The sequence below is a fragment of the Magnolia sinica genome, chromosome 18 (genome assembly GCF_029962835.1).
Source record: "Magnolia sinica isolate HGM2019 chromosome 18, MsV1, whole genome shotgun sequence".
In the NCBI taxonomy this organism is placed as follows: domain Eukaryota; kingdom Viridiplantae; phylum Streptophyta; class Magnoliopsida; order Magnoliales; family Magnoliaceae; genus Magnolia; species Magnolia sinica.
The window spans coordinates 47569736-47594095 of record NC_080590.1 but is presented as its reverse complement, the minus strand read 5'-3'; the positions used below and the strand labels follow the sequence as shown (position 1 = coordinate 47594095).

Sequence of the window (24360 nt, the reverse complement as noted above, 5' to 3'; positions counted from 1 at the left end):
ATTTCTACTATATGTTTTGCTTTTGAATGCATTGGTTGTATTTTCATACATGTCTTGATACATTTATAAATGTTATGCATCATATTTGAATATAGTTGTCTTAGTTCAATCGGACAATGCATCGCTTAGGACTCTATACAAAGGAAACCTATTATGTGCACTTTTTATTTGATATTTTATGATTTAAAAGTGTGTATTAAGGTTTTTTTTTAATAATCCTTGAAGTTTCATTGAAAAATTCAACCATTTTTCCAATGTTTCCCCATGTTTCCCAAAAAGTGCGATAAATTACGCGATACAAACGGTATATCCCATGCGATAACCGATACGCATCTGTATCCCAAGGGTGTGATACATTACGCGATACTGATATTTCGAACATTGACAACAACATAGTAATTCGCATTATCATGTTATGTTTCTTGCATCTACAGATTTTTCAACATCATCATCATCATCAACAACAACAACACACACACGAAAAAACTTTTACAAGTGCCAACCTGAAGTTCCTCCATTTATTATTATTATTATTATATTTTCATGCACACACACCCCATACACTCACGCTGTAGTGGGATTTCACCACCTATGGATACTCGAACCCTTGACCGGGTGTTGAAACTCCTGAGAGTCTACCACAGGAGCAAGAGTAAGGATCCACCTGAAGTTCCTCCATGCTTTCCTACTACAGGATTGAAATAACCAATACCAGCCATGGAATGACATCAATGAACTTATATAATTGAAAGGAATTATAAAAAGTGACATCCATCTACCTGAATTGCCTTCTCCTGGTGCAATCTTTCGTGATGGTGGAAATCTGACAGAGGTGAGCTAGATATATCAAGTAATGCTTCATTGTTGCCCTGAGAACCAAGCCTTACATCACTTCCTTTGTCGACTATAGAAGAAGCAATTATGTTTTCAGCAGTTGAGGATTTCCCACAGTCCTGAAAGGTGGCAAACTTGAATCAGAAAGAAACAAGTAAAATGTTTAAATAGGAGCAGCAAACTTCCAATTTGATCTCCCATGAACAACCTTGCTACATAAACCATATAAGGAGATGTTACTCAAATCAAATGGGTAGCCAACATTAAACAGGAACAGCAATAAGTTCGATTCTAAAGAAAAAATTTGGCAGGTCTTGTAAAACTCCAAAAGAATAGTATCACTTCACTGAAAGGAGGAATGCAAGAGAATAAAATTTATAGTTTTCTTAACCCTATCTAAGAAGATTCTCGAAATCTAAGAATAAAATTTATAGTTTTCTTAACCCTATCTAGGAAGATTCTCGAAATCTAAGAATAAAATTTATAGTTTTCTTAACCCTATCTAGGAAGATTCTCGAAATCTATAAAATTACAAATTTAAAAGAATAACCTCATAAGATGGAATTAGCATGCAGTAGAAAACAACCCTTAATACTTACCCTCAAGTTGAACATCTCTGGCAATGAGATGATCAGCTTGCTCTTAAACCACTAAAACCACCCCTAACCAACTTTAGAAGATGAAAGCAAGCTGATGGTGCGAGGTAACAAAGAGAGCCTTCACAACAACCAGGGAAACTTTCCGTAGAACAAACCAATCGTTGATCTGTATGTGTTTGGTTTGCCCATAAAAGTCCAGATCTGAAGCCCTACATAGAGGACTGACATTTTAAAAAATAAAGTGAATGGCATAGAGAGAGATGCCCAAGTCATGAAGTAGACAGTGCACCATAGTAGTGTCCACAGCAGCAAGACTTTCATTCAACCTTAGTTTAGAGCAGGAAATTGTGGGTTGTTTATGAGCACACAAGAGATGAGATTCAGGGTGAGATACAGTGATCATCAGGATCATCAGCCCAGTCAGTCGTCATCATATTATTCATTATAAGCAGTAACCACAAAGGTAGAACAGGGAAGAATGTAGCATCTGTGATCAGCAGTGTCCCTAGAATAGTGAAGAATTGTTTAGACAGCCATAAAGTAAAAAGTAGGAGTAATGCGAATCTTGGTTGTGGCGTTAACAGGTGCAAAGACAGGCTTGGCGATGATTATACAGAGATGGCTAATGGATATGAATAGTAGCTAGCTTGAAATATGCTAAGGTTTCATCAAAGTTCAGTCCATACTGTCAATTGAATCCCTTAGCAACTAATTGAGCCTCAAACAGTTCAATAGAACTCTCTACTTATCACTTCAGCTTATATGGTTGTTTGCAGGCTGCAGCTCACAACACTAATGTGGGAAGAGCATGAGTCCCACGAATGATTATGAATTTGAAAGGTTGCGACAGGAAGTAGCCTACAAACACGAGCTAGAGAAATGAGCCACTTGGCAAGGTCCCCTTGTATCGTATTAACTCGATGAGGAGGAGACATCACATAAATAGCAAGTGGAAGATGTGGCCTCCAGGGAGGATAGTTGCATAAATAAATGGCCACTTGTCAAAAAAAATATGTCAAGGAAACAACCATTAACCAGCGTCTGTGCCGATGCATCGATAGAGCTTACGAGCAAAATTTTATCCCATGAATACAAACATCTTTGTATTAGGAACAAGCTTTTGAGGTGCAATAAAAGTTATATGAGTAGCACATGCACGACCGAAAACATTTGGGAACATATAATCTGTTTGTCACTCAAAGAGAAGCACAGAGGGTGACTGGTTGTTGAGAATCAGATAAGAGTCATAAGACAGATATTGATCAAACAAACAGACATTGAGAAAGAGTCCACCCATATTGTACTGGAAAGCTTGCTTAGAGGGAAGAACTAAGTGGTTCGCCATAACATGCCAGTGTTTATCTTAGAAACCCCATTTTGTTCAGGCATGTAAGGACACGAGAACTGATGAGTAATACCATTGAGGGCAAGAAAATCAACAAATGCTTTAGAGATAAATTCTCCGCCTTCATTACTGTGAAAGATGATCTTTTCGTTTCAAACATATTTGTGATCTTCTTCATTATCAATTTTTTTTAAAAAAAGAAAATCTTCTTAAATATGATGAAGCACCTGAAGTTATCTTCTTAAATATGTATCGCGTAATGTATTGCTGTATTTGGGAAACATTGAGAAATTGGCTAAAATTTTCAATGAACCTTTAGGAGATGTTAAAAAAAACTTATTGTACACTTAGAAAAAATATCACAAAAAACAAGTACACATACTTAGTTGCCTTTGCATAGGGACCTAAACTATGTGTTGACTGATACAAGGGATGCAATTATATTCAAAATCAGTTCATATATAATTTATAGATCATAGAAGACGTGTATAAAAGTCAAAAATTAGAGGCCAAAATTGAAAATCAGATTTTCCCCAATTTCCACCAAATTCGAAAATCAGTGCCCAAAATTCATGATTGGGCATGGAAAATCATGGATTATGAACTTCATTCCACCGATTCCAAGTGATTTAAATAAGAAGAAACTGTTCAAATTTGAAGAAAAAAAAAAACTCAAATGATTTCGTTTCCGTTACTGCGCGCTCTCTAGATCTCGACTTTCACACCCAAATCCCCTTCTTTCTCCAAACAATTGAAAAGGAGGGGTTGAAATCACCTTAGGGAGGTAACCAAGAAAAAATTAAAAAAAAAAAAAAGTATTTTTGGGGATTTTGGTGAATTTTATAAAAAATTTGCAAAGGGAGCTGATGACTGAAACTTTTTGACGATATGTATCGATGGTGTCGACGATACAAAGGAGTTAATAACTACAATATTTATAAAATATCGCAATGTATCGATATATTGTTGATATGTTGCGATATTTCCCAAAATATCGCACGATATGGGGAAGATACTGAACTTCAGCTCGGTTGCATATCGCCCACATCTGATATCGATATCAATACTATTGTTACTACAATAACTAGATATGTAAAACCTCAATGGAAAACTAAAAACATGGAAAAATCAGGGAAGCGAATCCACAATCCATTGTTTGTTTTGCAACTATATTTTCCATGGAATTTAATTTGTCTTCGTGTGCCATTGTTTGGACAGCAGTTCCTTTTAGTGTTGAAAACCAAAAGGAGCTTTTAATGGTCGGTTGGTGTTCCTAATAAAGACAGGAAATTTCCGATGGATTAGGTCTTTTGAGAGAAATTAATTCACTCGTTTTCTAAGGAAAAAGCATGATAATGACAATGGATTTCTGCAGCTACTTTTTATAATACAAACAGAGTTGTGGAAATTGATTTCGTTTCCTACCATTTTCAGCTTCCCAAACAGCCCCACAAAAGGATATTTCCACAACCAACGGCTGTAATTGTCAACAAAAGGAGAAATAAAACCAAGAGTTACAAGTCAAGTTAATAAATAGGGGCCCCAGTATCCCTAAACCATAAACAATGGGGAATCTGCTACTTTACTAGATGAAGTGAAAGGAAATTTACAGTGTTTGCCTATTTGGCAGCTATTTCCATCAACAGAAATTGATGTAGAAAATAGCCGATCACCAAAGGAGGTCCATAAGTGGACCTTACTACTGGCAGATTGAAAATAAATGCCAAAGATATCATCCGATGGGGCTGCAAGGCCCACAAATCCATGTTCGAGTCACATTTTCCACACTGAAGCAATGAAGTGAAGATAGGAGTAGATGGTGTGGTAGCCCCTAGATTAGATGGTCCCTTATTCTATACATAGAGGCCCCCCATTTTCCTTCGTTCTGTTGGTCAACCAATCTAAATATCCGTCACATTGTAAACTTAAAGGAGCAACTACTGTCACATGTAAACTTCCCAACTGACAATAAATTCTTACGAATAAAAGGAACGTGCAAAAAATGGCATAGAGACCAAGTACGAAATGAACAATATCATCACCAACACTGGTAATCGATGCCTAAGTGCCATCATCAGTGATGACGAGGTTAGTGCCATCATGTAATTCCAACAGATGGCATATACTATGTGGTGTCTTTGACTGAAATTCCAACAGAGCAGCATGTCCCCGTCAACCACGTGGGAGATACTTAGTGCTCCAAATATTGGCGATATTATCAATACTATTGCCACTACTATTGGTATCACTAAGTTGACGATATCGAAACTGCTAGAAGTGTAAAAAATTTCAAATATCGCCGATTTTTTAAAAAAAAATATTGGCAATACTTTGCGATATTTTCGATATCAGTGATACTTTAAGAAGAATCCCTTATGAAAGTTACTTGGTATCAGTGATACCATCAATAATACCTCCGATACCAGCGATAATACCCCTGATGCCACGAAAACATCTTTAAATACGTGAAAATTGACAGGAAAAAAAAAAAAAGCAAAACAAAACAAAACATTTCCATTTTTGGGGATTTTTTGGAAAATTTTATTCTTTAGGTCATTTCGACACAATATTTATTGAATCAAAGTTCGATTCTTGGGAGAAATCTTGACTTGAAACGAATACAAGCTGGAACTAAATGGTGAAGAAAAATTCATAGAAACATCATTTTTTGTTTTAGAATGGAAATTCATGTCTATAAATGATTCACATGCATTGACATGGATTTGTGGTGAAAAAAAAGTAACAATAAAGTGAAAAAGGGGGAAATGCTATTTTTATAAATTAGAAAATACATTCTCTTCATTCTTTATTAATATAGAAATTTTACATATTAACGAGTGTTGGCCAATTTATTAATTGACTACAAATTCTATATATTTATTTTATATTGATTTTTTCAACAACTTATGGTTAGGCCCTTGTAAAATGGAAACTTATTATATATTGTTGTTTTTTGCAATATCTTGATTCCTATATATGTAAACATGTATCCTTTAATATATCCAAAAGTTTCACTGAAAATTTCCACCTTTTTCCCTATGTTTCCCTCAAATACCGATATTTTTCCGAGCACTGACGATAATACCATGTTTCTGTATCCCCGATTATTGATATCAGTAATGATAACAATACTCTGAACATTTGAGATACTTAGATTAATATAGTTGCAAAATATGATTGAAATAGGTGAAAGCAATTTTTCCGTGTTAACCATACATCGACAAACAATGGAATTGAAAAGAGGCTTCTCTACTAGGAACGCCATGGCCATTGCCTCCATCATCTGCCCTCCAAGTAGAAAGCACCTTTATTAAAAAAAAAAAAAAAAGAGAGAGAGAGAGAGAGATTAACAAAATTTATTAGAAGAATGCCAAGGGCGAAAAGAGAACAAGCAGGGCCTACTACAACCCAAAGAGAATAAAATACAAGCCAAAGGCAAGAAAGCAAACAAAAATACAACCCAAAGAACAGGCAGGGCCCGCTACAACCCAAAGAGAGATAATAGAATACAAGGATCGGAGATGGGGAGAAAGGATGACCACTCTACAGCCTCCCTTTTGATGAAGGCAACCTTGATAGATAGAAGAGGAGTTCTGAAAGCAGTGATTGTTCCTTTCTTTCCAAATGACTCAAGTGGGTAGCCATAATAACCAACACCAGAAAACTTTGCGGTCCTTCCCAGCACCTCCCTTATGCTAGGCAAAGAAGAGATCCTCAGTGGCATAAGGCATAACCCAAGTGGTATGGAAGAGAGTAAGAATGTAGGACCATGCCTTGTGAGTGAAAGGACAGTGGACAAAAAGGTGGTTTATCAATTCTGCATTTTCCATACAAAGCAAGCAGATGTTGGGAAGGAACATCCCTCTTTTCTACAGGGTGACGATTCTCCCCATAGCAAAAGGCTAGACAAACCCGACAACTTTCGGAGGGGTTCCATAGGACCAAGTGAAGGAAATCAGCATCGACTGTTAGAGGGAGATCCACTGAGCAGCATGAACAATGAGCTGACTAAGCAGGATGAGGGATGCAGAGGATGGACCGGTTGGAGGTGCCCCTTGCAAGATGAAGGGTGTAGAGGATGGACTGGCTGAAGGTGCCCCTTGTAGGATCAGGGGTGCAGATGATAGACTAGTTGGAGGTGCCCCTTATAAGATCAGAGGGACCAAAATCGGATTGGTTGGGGGTGCTTGTTGTAGAATCAGGGGCATGGTTGCCAGACTGGATGAGACTGCATGGATGGAGTGGATACGAGAGAGAGTTATTACTCATGCGCAGACTCTTTCTCAATGATGTTAACGACAAGGGCACGCAAAGAATTGGGGCTTGCTTGATGTTGTGGTAGGGGATTTGTAAGGATGTTGGCAATGGTAGTAGTAGCATGAGAGGAAATTATATTATGGCCATCAATCATATCTTGGACTGCATGCTTCAAGGTGAAGCACCAATCCGTTGTGTGGCCTTGAGATTGGTGATACACGCAGTAGCCACTCCCATTCTAGTTCGGCGCAGAGGATTAGGAAAGGGCCTAGGCTGGAGTTGAGTGAGGAGTTGGTTCTGAACTAGCGTAGTTAGAATCTGATTGTATGATTGCGCTAATGGAGTAAACCTCCTAGGCTCTCTTGCCATTCTCATCTATTGATTCCGATTGGGGTATTGTGTGTTCCCTCTTGATTGTTGTTGCTATTGATGTTGTCCCTGTTGGGGAGGGAACGGAGAGCATCTTGAGCAGGGGAGAGGTTATTGTTGACTTATGTTGTATGTTGGGTAGGGACATTGCCATTACCGTCCCGCATTTGATGCGTTTTCCCTTAGCACTGTTCCGTTTCACTAGGGTGGCTTGATGAGGCCAAGGAGAGATCGTCCAGGCCCTTATTCTAGCTTTGACTTATTCTCGAGCGCAGATGAGTTGAGTGAAATTCGCATATGAGTACGAGATCACGTGCCCAAAGATACTCGAGTTTGCCAATGGACGATAATGGAAATCCATTACTCATCGTTGATTGGTGCTCTCATCTAGGCGATCATGGCCCACCAACATCCAATATAAGTAGCTAGGTTTGTCCTCCTGGGTGTCATATTCAGGTTGTACACAAATTGGTCAGCAAAGGCCTAGGAAAGTTGTTACGAGATCCTGATTTGTTGACAGTCGAGTGATGTGTACCAATCAAGTGCCTCACCTTTTGGGGATTTCTGGAAGAAATGGATTAAGGCTCAGTCATTCCCTATCGCATTTGGTTCCCCACAAAATGCTTTTAAGTTTGTTGTGGGGCACCCACTGCCGTCATCTCTCTTGAATTTGAGTACCTTGAAGTTATGAGGTACCCGAGCATATGGAAGGGGGCACAAATCCCTGAATTTTGTGGATGGGAGATCCAAGCCCTGTTGTATCTGCGGCTTATTTTACATTGTCTAGAGCTACTCTTGAAAGTGTTCTAGCAACTCCTTGATTTATGAGCGACTAGTTTAAGGGGGCTTCGTCCCTATCACTGCCGTCCAAACCACTTCTTCAATGTGGTCGATTTCATTGATACCCCTGTGGCTCCCATTGGAGGAAGCTGTTGGAATTGACTGGGACTCCCCACTGCGGGAGGTTACTTGAATTGACTGGGATTCCTGGCTACATGAGGTTGTTGGAATTGACTGGGGCTCCTAGCAACAAGAGGTTGTTGGAATTGACTGGAGCTCCCATTAGTAGGAGGATGTTGGACTTGAAACTAACTCCCATCGTGGTGTCTACCAGGACTTGTCCCTGGCTCCCATTTGGGGGAGCATATGCTGGAAATTGACTGGGACTCCCTATTGGAGGAGGTTGAATCTGGAAATGACTTCCATTACTGGGAGGTTGCTGAAGGAGATCCCAAATATGAGAAATTGAGTTTGAAAAAGACTCCCGTTAGGGAAAGGATGTTATGCGTCCTGTGTGGACACAAAGGGAAAATTGAAGACTGAATTTAAAGCCAGGGGGAGACTGCAAGCAGGAGGATGCTAGAAAACTAGGATGACTAGGGCACTAGACGATTGTGCCTGCACATTTTGAGTGGCCCATCGAAGAAGTCAGGCCATAAGATTCTACAATGTTTTGAGGTTTTGGGCCATGTCCATAAATGGGGTGGTTGTGGGATTGTCAGTCACAAGCTCTGGCAATTTAGGGGAAGGCAAGGCTACGGTTTCATCTTCATGAGTTGCCATGGCCACTAGAGAGCACATGAGTATTGGACTGCTCGAGGTGAAAATGAGGATAGTCCTAGTGCACCTGACACCCGGGGTGCTTTTCTGCGCAATGGTGGCGATGGGTGCATGTTTTTTCCTTTCCCTCCTTTTTTTCTTTAAATGCATAGAGAGTAGGTAAAAGGACCGGAAAGGTACTAGATAGAAAGTAAATAACCAGAATTTAAATGTGCCGATGAGCATTGAAAGTAGGTCCAATGGTTACTAGAAAAAACATAAATGACTAGAATTTAAATGCATAGGACCAATAAAGACTGGAGGAAAGTAAATGACTGGAATTTAAAGCGTAGGGCCAGTATAGACTGAAGGAAAGTAAATGCAGAAAATAAAAGGACTAAAATTCCCTAAAATCCAATGAATCACATCTTTTGAGTCGAGTCTCGCCTAGTGAAACTAGCTTCACCCTATTGGAGTCGCCATTTTGTAAACGTTGGAATCAGCGCCCCCTAGGGCCTTCTCCTCTAGGCTCTTTGCTCTTGGTGCATGGCTTTGTTTATCAGTGGGTTGACTCAAGAATATGATGTGTTTGGCTTCAAATCGCCACTAGCCAATTTATTTAGAATTCCACAGTCGGCTATACTGTGCAGAATTATAAAGATCAAGGAAGTCGAGGACTTCCTGTTGTGCAATGACTCTTGGTGCCAGTCTAAAATCTGGAAATTCCGAGTAAGGGACTTTGGTGACGGTTAAGGGATTAGGCACCTTTCTCCGCCCTGCACAAACGTGTGGTTATTGCTTTGTGGTATACATGGGATTTTAAGGGGATTAAAATCTCTAGAGTAAACCTCTTATCTAGTCAGTTGCAGACAGGATTCGAAGCCGACTAGAGGGTTTAACTTGGTTATAGCAGTGGAGACGTGTTGCTCACATCAACTTGAATCAAGGAGTACTCTTATTGAAAGAAAGCAGAAAAGGGACTAAGCAGCCTTAGGATTTTGATGTGATAGGATCCAGGATACACAGCACTTCATAGAGCATACACCCAAGGATCGCCTAGAGGAGCGGGGAGGGGGGAGAGGGAGGAGATGTGCTAATGTGAAAAGTAAAGCAAATAAAGCAGCGGGCGAAGCACCCTACAAGAAGCTAGATGGAGATGTGTGTGAAAAGAGAGAGAATATCGATACTCTTTAAAGAAAATAGATGAACAAAGCTCTTAATCTCTACTTCACAAACTTGAAGTGGAGTGGCCTTTGCGAGATTTTATGGATGGATTGGCTAGTGTGGTTGAGTTTGATAGGGGTGTTTGAATGACTTGGGCGGTATGGATGGTTTAGATGGTTTGGATGCTTTGAACGGCCTGGGCTTGTGGTTGGGGTTTTGATTGATGGCTAGGGTTTGTGATTAGAATGGATGAGATGGGATGGTAGATAATGGTAGGTGGGATATGGGGTGGTGGATATGAGATGGGTGGAGTAAGCTAGATGGTAGGGAATGGGTGTAGGTGTGGACAATGGGATGGAGGTTTAAGGGCTTAGGGTTGTCCTCGGCTAGAATGGTCTAGGCTAAAGGGGCTAGAAGGGTAGAGAATGGGAAATGAGACCTCACTTCTCTCTTCCTCTCCTTGGTGTGTGTAGAGAATGAGGGGGTGAAGGGCTTTTTATAGGTGAGGGTGATGGAAAGGATGTAATTTAGCGTTAGGTGAGGTTTACACATAGCAAATGGTGGGTTTTAATTGGCTAAGAGGAGGTTTGTGCCACATGGCACCCTAACATTGGCCCATGGAGTGGTACAATAGGTAATTTGGAAGGAACTCTCGCCCCCTGATGGGCCTCCCCAAGTGCAAACTTCCTCTCACTAAACATCCTCGTTCCCACTCCTACTCCTACTAAAATTGCACTCCATATATTCTGTTTCAAATCCTTTAGATTCTAAAGCACTCCATAAATCTGGCTTTGTGTTCACACCCCTCCTCATCTTGTTAATCAAAACTATGCCATCTACAAACAACATACACCATGGGATCTCTTCTTGCAAATGCCTCATTAACTCGTCCATAAGCAATGCAAAGGTATGGACTCGTTGCTGACCTCGGTGCAAGTCTACAGTAATTGGGAACTCACCTGTCTCTCCACCAATGATCCTCACATTTGGTATTGCTCCCCCATACATTTCCTTAATCATATCAATATAGCCTCTTAAAAACTCCTTTCTTTCCCAACATCCACTAGATTAACTCTCTCAAGACCCCCATTGTAAGCTTTCTCTAAGTCAATAAAGGAGGTCCTTCCACTTCTCCCTACATTTCTCCATTAATTACGAAGTAGGAAAATAGCTTTAGTGGTAGACCTCCCTCGCATGAAACCAAACTAAATTTCTGATACATTCGTCTCATGCCTTAATCTTTGCTCATTTACTCTTTCCTAAAGTTTCATAGAGTGGCTCATAAGTTTAATTCCACAATTTTTAGTGCAGCTCTATGTCTCCTTTATTCTTATAAATAGATATCACGGTACTTTTCCTCCATTTGTTTGGCATTTTCTCCAATCTTACAATCTTGTTAAACAACTTTATCAATGAAAATAACCCAGTATCTCCCATACCGTTCCAATCATCTATTGGTATACTATCTGGTCCAAGGGCCTTTCCTATTTTCATCTTTCTCGAAGCCTCTTTTCCTTCATCGTACAAAAGTATCTATGGACTCTGACATCATTTGAATTTATGATTCCTTCCATCCCTATGCTCTCAAAGTGATTGTCAAATAACAAGTTCTAAAAATAGATTCTCCACCTTTCATTAATCTTGTTGTCTTTGATTAGTACCCTCTAGTCATCATTCTTAATGCATCTAACATGATCTAGGTTTCTACTCTTCCCTTTCTCATTTTTTGCAAGATAGAAGACATCTTTCTCATCTTTTCCTATTCCAATATATTGTAAAAATCATTATGAGCCTTAATTTTAATCTCACTTACTACTTTCTTACCAATCTTTTTTGCAGTTCTATATTGTTCAAGATTTTCATTGCTTTTACCAATCTTTGAAACATGAACATTTCTCGTTAATAGCTTTTTGTACATCACCATTCCATGACCACGTTTCCTTATACGATTAGTTTTTAGGTCTAGATACTCCAAGAACATTTTTTGCCACTTTCCTAATGTCAGCCATCTCATTCCACATAACATTACTTCCTCGCCATTCCACTTTCCTTCTTCCAACGATGTATTCGGAATAACATTGTTTTCTCTCCTTTTAAATTCCATCACCTAATTTTTGGACACCTATTAACTCATTGCATTTCTTCTACCTCTTAATGTAAACATCCATAACCATTAACCTATGCTACATGGTCAAACTCTCTCCAGGTATCACCTTGCAGTCATATCTTCCCAAGTAGAAAGAAATATATTTAGCTTATATATGGTCCACTTTTAAAAGTTATTAAATATTCATCTCTTTTTAAAGCATGTGTTTGCTAGAACTAGAATTGTATGCCATAGCAAAATCAAGATAGCTTCTCCCATCTCATTTCTTCTCCCCAAACCATATCCATTGTGTACACTCTCATATACTCTACTTTCTTTTCCTACATAATCATTCGGGTCTTTTACTACAAATATCCTTTCCGTTGGGAAGTTCTTGCATAAGTCCATCCATACCCTCCTAGAATTCTCTTTGATTCTATCCTCTAATCCTACCCATGGTGCATATGCACCAACAACATTAATGATCTCCTCTCTTAACACAAAATTTTATTAATAAAACCCTGTCACTTGCTCTCTTAACATCTACAATTTTATCTTTTAAATCTTTATCTACCACTATCCCTACCCACTTCTATTATTGCAATTTTCTATATACAATACATGCAATCCACTGACGGTACGAAGGACTTTTGCAATATACCTGAGGCTCATATCACACACGTGCAATATAAAAAAGTATCAGCTGATATTATCAATTAAGTTCAACACTGGTTAGAAGTAGATGAAGTTCACGCTTGCACATTTGGAATCACAACTTCGTAGGTTTCAACAGGCTTTATGGGATTGAGAGAAGAAGGTTTCAACACAAACCTGTGCAGCGTAAGAAGTGTCAACACCAACCACAAGAGATTAACGCATCCTCTGACTCTAGCATTGATCTAACTTAAGGGAAGTTATTTTTTCACCTCAGTTTGATACGTCAAGTTGGATTTTGGAGAAGATTCATCATAGAGGGAAGGGAACAAGGAGGAGAAATAGATCCATCAACATAGCCCATGAGATCATCGACTACAAAGAACAAGGAAAAGTTGGCTCCCCTAAAGAAGATAGAGCCATTCAACCAGACATAAACAGGACACAAGATATTGGGAAAAGAAGAAGAAAAAATGATGTTCTTCGCTTCCATTTCCTTTTTATTTGTTTTTCGCATGGGGTGGTGGTGTGAGAGGCAGGAAGTGGTGAAGAAGAATACAACGAATGTGTGCTAAAGAATTAGAAGAAATCTCGAGGCAAACCACGAGAACTAGATCTGCAAGGTAGGGTGTTGAGAAAGAGCAGGATATTGGGGATGGAGATAGGTTGTTGGAGAGAATAGAGATTGGGTTGGAGGCTAATTTGGGAGGGCACGAGGAGGGATAAGGGTCACAATGATGAGATCAATGGGGCCACAAGAATATGGCAGTGTGTGGGCGCACATACACAACAAATTAGTGGGTAAGAATAAGAATCAGAAGAAATGGTGAAGCAGATTGCAAGAATTTAACAATGTGTGCACATGTGTGGCTCACACACACACACAGGGCGAGGGGGAAGACCGTAAGCCTATCTAGCAAGGTTCAAGAAATCCAAAAAATTTCAAAAATTATGAAAACCCTTATAGTACAAAAATACAACGTAGTAGAAATCCTCCCTAAACAAGTCTTGGACAACTTAAACCTGGATGGGAAACAGATATATGAATTGTGGACTGAAACGACTCTCCACATTCAATTTCAGAAATTTTATCATAAACTATGTAGCTTGGACACAAAAGCAAAGTATAAGATATGCAAGGTATTCAATAACGGTTACCGTCCATTATTGTTCTGACACGGTCCATAATGGCCATTACGGCCTTTGAAAAAAAAAAAACCAATATTGGCCTGTAATGGACTGTTACAGGCCATTTTTCCATGATGGCTGTTACAAAACCGCTTTTTCTTTTTAACAGCATGAGGACACATGGAACCCTAGAAAAAACCAACATGCTGACATGACTTTACAGATATATAATGATGTTGAAGAATGAATCATTAAAGAAAAGTTAGTTCATAACTGCAAAAGATAGAGAAAAATGTATCTGCATAACTTGAAATACATCACAACCATATAAAGAATATCCAAATACTGCTTATGTACAAGAATAAAGGATGAATTGAGGTGGTCTTGACTCTATTAAATGTGAAGTTACTAATACAAACCTCAAGTTTAAAGAAGCATGACAACGCTTGACCAGCTAGTAAAAGTTGCGAGGGACAGACAGAAACATGTGGTGGCAGTGATGAAATTTTCCAATGATAACCAACAGATGACAACTGACGAAGACAGAAACTTTCTGAACTGGTCTTGTTGACAATATCCATGCGTACAAGGAACTCTTGCAATCTTGATGGGCAAGGAGTGATTTGGATGGACACATCAAGTGATGGCAATACCTACAAAGAAAGATAAAATCAGCCTAAAATTGACCATTGTAGCAGGTAGATGACAATTGCAAATAATAGTTCATAGAAAGGGAAATTAGAGAATTGGTATCTAAGCATACTTGAACACAAGAGTCTACTGCATTTTCTGTAAACAAATAAACCATGAAACATTAACCATTGCCAAAAGCTTGCCAACTAGATCCAGGACTCACCCAAGTCGCATTATTTTGAGTAGAACAGGTCTAAAAGACTATCCAACATACTTGAGACCTTGTTCTACATGATAAGCTATCATTGGGGTCTTTTGAGAATCAGCTATCCAACTTGAAGCAAAAAAGTTAAGAACCATGTGTCAGCAAAGTTTACTTTTTTCCCAGTGCTGATATGTTTGGTCTTCTAGGCATATTGTGAAATCCGATGATCATGGCCATCAACATTACTTCTAAAATTTTACATTGATACTAATTTCTTTCACGGAAACTATTGAGCTGTATTATGCCATACACCATTTCCATCAATGATGATATGAAATTTTTTATTAGATATGCTTATAAAAATTTCATGATTGGCTCTGTAGTACAATAAGATCCAACAAAAAGATGAATCATCATGCCGGTATAATTTTAAAGCACTCTAGTCACTCCTCATCACTTCCATTTTGTATTCATAATCTGTACCTTGATTTTACTAAGTTGTGGCGAGACTAGCCTCAAGGACTGTCAATCCATATTAGCCTCAGGCCAAATGCACTCTTTCTTAGCTCTCAAAATGAAGGAATGGAAAAATATTAAGTAGAACCGATCCTACAAAAATGGCTCTGAATCCATCTTGCGGGAACTTCGAAATAAGGGAGAAGATGTACATCCCAAGGAGCGTAACAAATTCCGACATTAACCAAGGAGTGGTGGACAGTGGGGTGGGAAGAAGGTTTAGAAGAGTTGAGAACGGAAAACAGGATGCAAAGGCCGACTTGGAGCATGACCCTCATGATGAACAGACGGCTATAACAAGGATGAAGAAGGGAGGAAGTGAAAGAAAGGAGATAAAAAATAGTTCGATAAGGGACTTCCCTACTCTATACATTGAGAACTACCCATCTAACTACAAGATTAACCACTTACAAAGCATCTTCAAGTAGAGCGGCAAGTCATGGAGGTGGTTATACCAAGGGATCAAAAGACGGAGATCCCAAGGGGATTTGCATTCATGTGATTGCAGACACCGGAGGAGCTAGCTCGTGCAATAGAAGTGCTCAATGGCAAGGTCTTCAAAGGGCACTTCTCTTGCAGAAGGCCCACTATGGATCAAAGACGACAAACGTACATGTCCAAAACAAAGTGAAACCCCCGAGGGGGGTGGGGAGGAGGGGGGTACCATGGGTAGAGGAAGAGGAGTGTGGGTTGTTGAATCGTATGTGGATGTGGTAAAGGGGAAGGAAGATAGGTATTTCGGGGAGGAGTCCAAGGGTAAGGCAGAAGCAAGGGAAGAGAGTAAAGGAGTGGGCACGGAAGGAGGTGGAGAAGGGGGTTTCAGTGGTTAGGGTAAACCCAAAGGTGTTAAAGAAAACTTCGTTGTAGCTTTCAAATACTCTTGTTATTATTTCGAAGGAGGGAACCTTGCTATCGGAGATCAAATGCTGATTTGACGCTTGTTGTGGTCTTCATGAAGAGGGCTGCATTATCAAGCCACTGGGGAAGACAAAGTTGTGGGTTTCGGTTCGAACAGATGCAAGTATAGATCATATTCTCGTTGCAGTCACCATGTTTAATGATGGTCCAGTCAAGGCTATCTACAGGTGGGAGTAGAAGTCTTTATTTGAGATGATCGATTAGACAAGTCATTAAGTTTAGGTGTATGGTTAGACAACAGGTACCATAGGTAGGTGAGCTTCGGGAGTCACATGGGTGGCTCGGACCTCGCTCGGAACCAAACCAAAAGCATGCCTTGACACGTGTAGGGGACAATGAAATTGTAATAGCGACGACCGAGATCTTGCCTCAAAAAGGGCCCGATAATCATGTCGAGGCAACAATTGGCAACCTCTTTTAGCGGATATCAGAATTAGGAGGCGAGACACTCTCCTTGCAATACGTGTTGCTGAAGAAAGTGGATGTTCTCATGAATCGTTCGAAATTTGGGTGAATCGGTTAAATATGGAGATAGGTGAATGGTGTGATGAGGTTGGGAGGACACATGGCAGTCGCAGAGCAGTGGATGGCATCATCGAAGGGCTACATAGAGAGTCAGAGACACGTGTGGACCGAGCCTTGTTTCCAAGGTGCAGGAGGAATTGGCACTCATGTCTTTCTCGCCTCCTGTGTGACAATGTGTCGAAGTGTCACACATGCCCGATTTCTTTAGCAATCGAGCGTGGGAGATCGATTCTGATATAATAAACAAAGGGGGGTGTTTATTCACTACAAATGCTTGTTCGTTGACATAGTGTCTCTCTCCTTTCAAGGGGAACATTGACCTAGACATGGGTTCATTTAGAGATTGCAATTCTGGGAGCCTGATAGTTCCTTTTGAGGAAGATGCCCTAGAGGATTGTTGGGTAGAGGAAGCAAGGGGAAGAACTGAAGCCATATATTCAAGCGAACGAGGTGGCCAGTATCGAGTACTATGGCGATGCTCTGGATGTAACTCCACACCAAGTTGCGAGGGAGAAACCGATACAATTAAGTATCACAATTTTCTCTTCTGGTTGTGAATTTTGAGGATTTTCATGGTGAGCCTTTTATGATGGGGGGAGAATTGGAGTCGTACCAACATGCTTGAAAGGGTGGGGTGAGTCAATGGGCCTAACTTTCGAAGTGGGAGATGATGACGTGCATGCCTTCATTCAATTCATCAAGGAACATGGAGCTCAAAGGTCAAAGGGTGTGCAGGTGCAGAAAAAGAAGTCGAAAACCCCGAGAGGCTGGAGAGAATTGTTAAATTTGGAAGGCTCAGTAAACTATCACTCTCACAACAAACGTAGCGATGAAAGATTGGAAGAGGGGCTATAACGGTTTCCCGGTGAAGATATTGAGCTGGAATGTAAGGGGGTTGGGTAGCTGGAGAAGAGGAATCATGTTAGGGAGGTAGTCAACAAATACGAGGCTCAGATCATCTCCTTGTAGGAAATGAAGCTCGGGGCCTTTGACAATAGAGTGTTGGATTCAAATGGGGAGTTAAAAATAAGGGATGGGTTGCACTGAATTGAAAGGATACTTCAGGAGGGTTTTTGGTGGCCTAGAAGTTGGAACAGGGATTTTTGGGTAATAGAGGACAATTCAATTGGGACATTTTTAGTTTTGGTTTCCTTAAAGAACAATTCATCAGGTTTTACATGGTTATTCACAGCGGTCTATGGTCCATGTCATTTAAGCCGAAGATGTCTCTTGTGATCGGAGCTGAACACAATCAAAGCTAGTTTCAATTTGTCATGGTGTGTTGGGGGTGACTTCAACGTTGTTAGATTTGCATGCGAAAAGTCAAATGGCAATCACATAATGAAGAGAATGAAAGATTTTGAGGAATGGTTAAGCCACAATCAAAAGGTTGATATTCTGATTTGATTTTTTTTTTTTTTTTTTTTTTTTTTGGGGGGGGGGGGGGGGGGGAGAATTTACTTGGTATAACGGACGAGCAGAGCTAGTAATGTGCCAGTTGAACATATTAATGTTATCGGTTGACTGGGTTGAAAAATACCTGCTGGTTCATCTTCAAGGCCACCTAGACCAACATTTGACCACAAACCTATATTGCTGGAAGTTAGAGAGGAGAGGGTTGGGGGTCGAAACCATTTTAGTACAAGCTTATGTGGCTGGAGATGGACAGTTTTGCAGCTCAAATTAAGGAGTGGTGGCAGTCCTTTAAAACTAAAGGTTCAGCTGGTTCTGCGTTGTATCAAAAGCTAAAACTTCTTAAAGGCAAACTTAATGGTTGGAAACAGGAAATTATGAGCAAAAGAAATGATGAAGCAGAAAGTGTTTTAAGTGACATTCATGGGTTGAAAATCAAGGACGAGGTGAGTGGACTATCTGAAGAAGAACGGCTCAGGCACACTATGCTGTTCCCGGAGTATTGCAAATATCAAGATGAGATAAAATGGCAAAAGCAATCGAGTGCTCTTTGGGTTAAAGGAGACAAAAACACCCAGCTTTTCCATAGCATTGCTAGTTCTAGAAAGCAGTATAATGGCAGATGGCAGAAGACTTGAAGATAAGAATCAAATATGCTCGACGTTTATTTAGTATTATTTGAAGCTACTTTCTAATGATGGATGGAGTAGACCTAAGACAATTTGCAGTTTGATAACCTATCTACCACAGGGAGGGATTCCCTAGAGAAGCCGGTGTTGTAAAAAGAAATTAAAGCGGCTATCGACTCCTTGGGTAGACAAGGCCCCGGGCCCAGATGGATACCCCACAGCTTTCTATCAAGCCTTTTGGGAAATGTTCGAAAGTGATGTAGTGGACTTCATGAAAGAATTTTTGAGAAAGGAAGGCTTACCGGGGGTATGGGGGGATCATTTATTGCCCTTGTTCCAAAGAAAGAAGGTGCAAAGTCATTAAAAGATTTTCGGCCTATTAGCTTAATTGGAAGTCTGTACAAGATTGTGGCAAAGATTCTCACATCTAGATTTAGGCAAATGCTAGCCAAAGTGATTTCTAAGGATCAAGGAGCTTTTGCGGCTGACAGGTAGATATTCATAGATTCAAGAAATAGAGAAGGCAAAAAAGGAGTGGTGTGTTAATTAAATATTGAAAAGGCCTATGACCATGTTGATTGAGGGTTTCTTGAGTACAGTTGGGTAGGATTGGATGTGCAAGCAAATGGATCCAGTGGATTCGAGAATGTGTTTCTTCGGCATGTTTCTCAGTTCTAGTCAATGTTCGAAATATCGGTATCGCGCTATGTATCGCACCCTTGGGATACAGATATATATCGGTTATCGCACAGGATATATCATTTGTATCGCATAATTTGTCGCACTTTTAGGAAAACATGGGGAAACATTGGGATTGTCAAAAAAGATCTTAATACACACTTTTAAATCATAACATCGCAAAAAATAAAAAATAAAAAATGCACACAATTGGTTTCCTTTGTATAGTGTCCTAAGCCAAACATTGTCTGATTGAACTAAGGCAACTATATTAAAATAAAATGCATAATATTTATAAATGTATCAAGACATGTATGAAAACACAATTATTATCAGGGAAAAAAAATTCTAACATCTGATTAGTGGACACTTAATTGTTAAAATAAAACCATTAGACAATTATTATTATGTGGGCCACACCTCAATGTGTGCGTGATATATCTACACCGTCCATCCTTCTTGCCAATTCATTTTAGGACATGGGCCGAAAAATGAAGCAGATCCAATTCTTAGGTGGACCACACCACAAGAAACAGTGGGCCTTAGGAAGTTTTCAATGGTGGACCACACCATAGGAAATAGTTGTTAATGACCATTGAAAACCTTTTATGGGCCACAAAAGTTTTGGATCAAGCTGATATTGCATTTTCTTTCCATCCAAATCCATACGACCTTATCAATAGGTTGGATGAAAAATGAAGCAGATCCAATCCTTAGGTGGACCACACCACAAGAAACAGTGGGCCTTAGGAATTTTTCAATGGTGGACCACACCATAGGAAATAGTTGTTAATGACCATTGAAAACCTTTTATGGGCCACAAAAGTTTTGGATCAAGCTGATATTGCATTTTCTTTCCATCCAGATCCATACGACCTTATCAATAGGTCGGATGAAAAATGAAGCAGATCCAATTCTTAGGTGGACCACCCCACAAGAAACAGTGGGCCTTAGGAAGTTTTCAATGGTGGACCACACCATAGGAAATAGTTGTTAATGACCATTGAAAACCTTTTATGGGCCACAAAAGTTTTGGATCAAGCTGATATTGCATTTTCTTTCCATCCAGATCCATACGACCTTATCAATAGGTTGGATGTTTAATAAATATTATTGTGGACAATAGGAAGCTTTTAATGGGTGAATTCAATGATCACTTTTGCCAGTGGTGTGGTCTACCTAAAACTTTTATCGACTTCATTTTTTGGATCATATCCTAAAATAATATGGAAAACAGATGGATAGCATGGATGTATAATACATCTATCGAGGTGAGCCCTACGGTCAGGGCCTCACCCACATCGCTGGTGGGGTCCTACCTAAGTTGCGTGTGTGCGCATATTTCCTGCGAAAGCAGGAAGTTCCTACATTAAGATGCTAGGTAGGGCATGCCGTGATATTTGTGAGAAATCCAAACCGTCCATCAATTTTGTGAGTTCGTTTTAGGATATGCAACCAAAAATGAGGTGGATCCAAAACTCAAGTGGGTCGGACAAGAGTAAAAATCAGGGAAAGAGTTTCCTACCGTTGAAACCTTCTTGGGATTTACCTTGATGTTTATATGCCATCCAAACCGTTTATAAGGTCATTCCTACTCGGATGAAGTGAAAACACCCAAAACTTAGCTTGATATGAAACTTTGTGGCCATACGAATGTTTTAAACGGTGGTCACTGAATATCCATTGTTTCCTCTCGTGCGGCCCACTTGAGTTTTGGATACACTTCATTTTTTATCGCATGTCCTAAAATGAACTCCCAAAATGGACAGTGTGGATTTATCACAAACACTACGCTGGGCCGCACCTAGCATCCTAGCGTAGGAACTTCCTAGGAAAGGCTTTTCACGGGAAATCCATGTCTCGTGCTCAACCCACGTGGAATAGCAATGTGGGTGGAACCCTGACTGTGGGCCCCACCATGATGTATTTGTTGTATCCACACCGTCCATACATTTGGAGAGATCATTCTAGGTTATGAGCCAAAGAATGACGCCCATTGAAAGCTCAAGTGGATCCCACCATAGAAAACAGTGGGGACAGTGACGACCGCCATTGAAACCTTCCTGGGGCCCACCATGATGTTTATCTAAGATCCAACATGTTCATAAGGTCACACAAATCTAGATGAAGGGAAAAAACAAATATAAGATTAATTGAAAACTTCAGCGACCCCTAAGAATTTTTCAAAAGTAGACAGTCAATTCACACTGTTAACTGTATTATGGTCAATCTAAGATTTGGATCTGCTTCATTTTTTGGATCATGCCATAAAATGAGGTTTCAAAATGGATGGACGATATGGATGTAAGGCTCATACATTACAATGGGCCTTACAGTTAGGGATCAACCGTGTGGATCTAGGAATCCACCAAAATTGCACCCGAGTTGGGGTACTCCCCATTCCGCGATGACGAAGTGGGCGGGACCCTGACCGTGGGCCCCACCATGATGTATGTGTTGTATCCACATCGTCCATCCATTTGGAGAGATCATTTTAAGGTTTAAAAAAAAAAAATAACGAGGCCAATCCAAAGCTTAAGTGGACCCCACTACAGAAAACAATGGGGACAGTGACACCCACCATTGAAATTTTGAAACTTATAGTGGGACCCGCCATAATGCTTATTTGAGATCCAACCTATTCATAAGTTCATGGAGATATGGACTATGGGAAAACACAAATATTAGCATGATCGAAAACTTCTGTGGCCCTCATAAAGTTTTTAATGGTAGGCATTCAATTCCCACTATTTTCTGTTATGGGGTCCACTTGAGATTTGGATATGCATAGTTCTTTGTCTCATTACCTAAATTGATCTCTCGAAACAAATGGACGGAATGGATATAAAATATATACATCAAGGTGGGCCCTACCGTATGGGCTGCACCATCTTAAGTGCAACCGGAGTCGCACCGAATCCAAGGACTTGAATCAAAAGAAGAAACCCTCGTCTTCTTCTCCGTTAAAGGCGCAGCCCGCAAACCCTGTGATTTCGAATCCATTCAAAATCCCAAAAATTTTGCTCTAATTTCTTTCTTTTTTCAAAACCTCTACCCAAATCCCAAAAACCTCAACGGAAATCTGATTTCTTTCAAAGCGATTCTCTCCAAGAGAGGAAATGGATTTAGGCTTATACGGCATTGTCGACGATTGGCCCACCAAATCCAGTTAAAGGCCCACCCCTTCGGGCAGGTTTGAGGTAAGAGATATTTTTTCCTATATATTTTTATTTTTTTTCGAATTTGTGGAATTGAAGGTGGTTACATGAAAATATTTTGACGATATCGTGTACATAATCAAGGGAAAAGTCATGATAAATGCCGATATATCATCGATATCGGCAATATCGCACGATATTTTATGATATTTGTGCGATATATCGCACGATACACAAGATTCCGTGATCTTTTTTTGTATTTCTGAGGGAAATCTTAGGGGTTTCGTATCGCCGGCCATCAATAAAGATAATATCAGCTGATAGTATCGATACTACGAACACCGGTTCTAGTTAACAGATAGTCCAAAGGTTTCTTTAAAGCTTCGAGGGGACCATGGTAGGGGGATCCGCTTTTGCCATTCTTGTTTGTAGTGGTAGCAGAAGCCCTTAACAAAATGTTATTAAAAGGCCAAGAGGTGGAACTTATTTCCGAATTCCAAGGTTCAAGGGGAGGGGTTAGGATAACTCACAATATGCAGATAATACAAGTCTATTTTGTGATGCAGAATTGTCAATCGTTGACAATATAAGGAAAATTTTGGGTGCTACAAGGAAGTTTCCAGTCTAAAGATAAATGTCAATAAAAGTGAGATGCTAGGCATTGATTTATCCGATAGGAAGTTTGGAAGTTCACAAATCTTGGTTGTAGAACCAAGTCTTTTCCATCATCCTATTTGGGGCCTCTATTATGTTTAGGGAAACCAGCAATTCATTTGTGGATGGTGATTTAAAGATTCAAGAGGAAATTATCTTCATGGAAGAGTCATCACTTGTCGATAGGAGGGCAGCTCTTTCTAATCTTCCTCAATATTTTATGTCATTGATTAATTTTCTGAAGTCAATGTTGGACAAGCTAGATAAACTAAAGTGTGATTTCTTATGGAGAAGGGCCGAAGAGAAGCACAAGTTCCACCTTCTAAATTGGGAAGAGGTCTGTAAACTGTTTTCTGAAGGTGCAGATAATAGAGTTTTGAAATCGATAAATATGGCTTTGCTTGGGTAGTGACATTGGAGATTTGGTTCTGAAGAAGGAAGGTTGTGGAGGGAAGTTAAACCTTCGAAATATGGTGTCCAACTAGGGGAGTCATAAATTTAATTAGACCCTCATTTAAAATCGGGTTGCGTACTCTCTCAGTGATAGGAGCCAGATACGTTTTTGGGAGGATAGATGGTGTGGAGTTGTACCATCAAAGGCAAAATTTCCAACATTGGCTAACTTAGCGCCATCGAAAAATATTACAATGGCTAGTTGTTTCTCATCTAGTGAGGAGAGCAGTATTTGGATTCCTCCATGTTGTAAGGATCGAGATGGCTGATTTTGCAAAGCAATTGAAGCATCTCCACAATTTTCACCCATCCCCTGACTCAAAAGACTCCTTGGTATGGAATGTTGGCCCATCCGGAAAATTCTCAATTTGTCTTTCAACCAACTAATCCAGATATCTTCTAGACGGGAATTCTTTCATAGGTTTTGGTTTTATGGATCTCCTTTTAAAGTAGCTGCTTTTGTTTGGTTGGTAGGGAGGAAGAGAATCTTAACTATCAACAACTTCCAAAAAAGGGCTATGATTCTTCCCAACATTTGCCTTATGTGTATTGGGTGAGGCGGAATCAATAGACCACCTCTTCATTCATTGCTCCTTTGTGAGG

General features: G+C 39.9%; 1 protein-coding gene across 3 annotated transcripts in view; it reads right to left on the bottom strand.

Moving 5' to 3' along the window:
* Positions 1-24360, bottom strand: part of LOC131232663 (uncharacterized) — a 143496-nt gene that overhangs the window by 14945 nt on the left and 104191 nt on the right. For all 3 annotated transcript variants that reach the window (XM_058229057.1, XM_058229059.1, XM_058229058.1), the window contains exons 26-27: positions 14395-14628; positions 780-953 (exon numbers count right to left, since the gene is read on the bottom strand). In XM_058229057.1, the coding sequence (XP_058085040.1) occupies positions 780-953; positions 14395-14628 (408 nt within the window). The remainder of the gene's footprint in view (positions 1-779; positions 954-14394; positions 14629-24360) is intronic.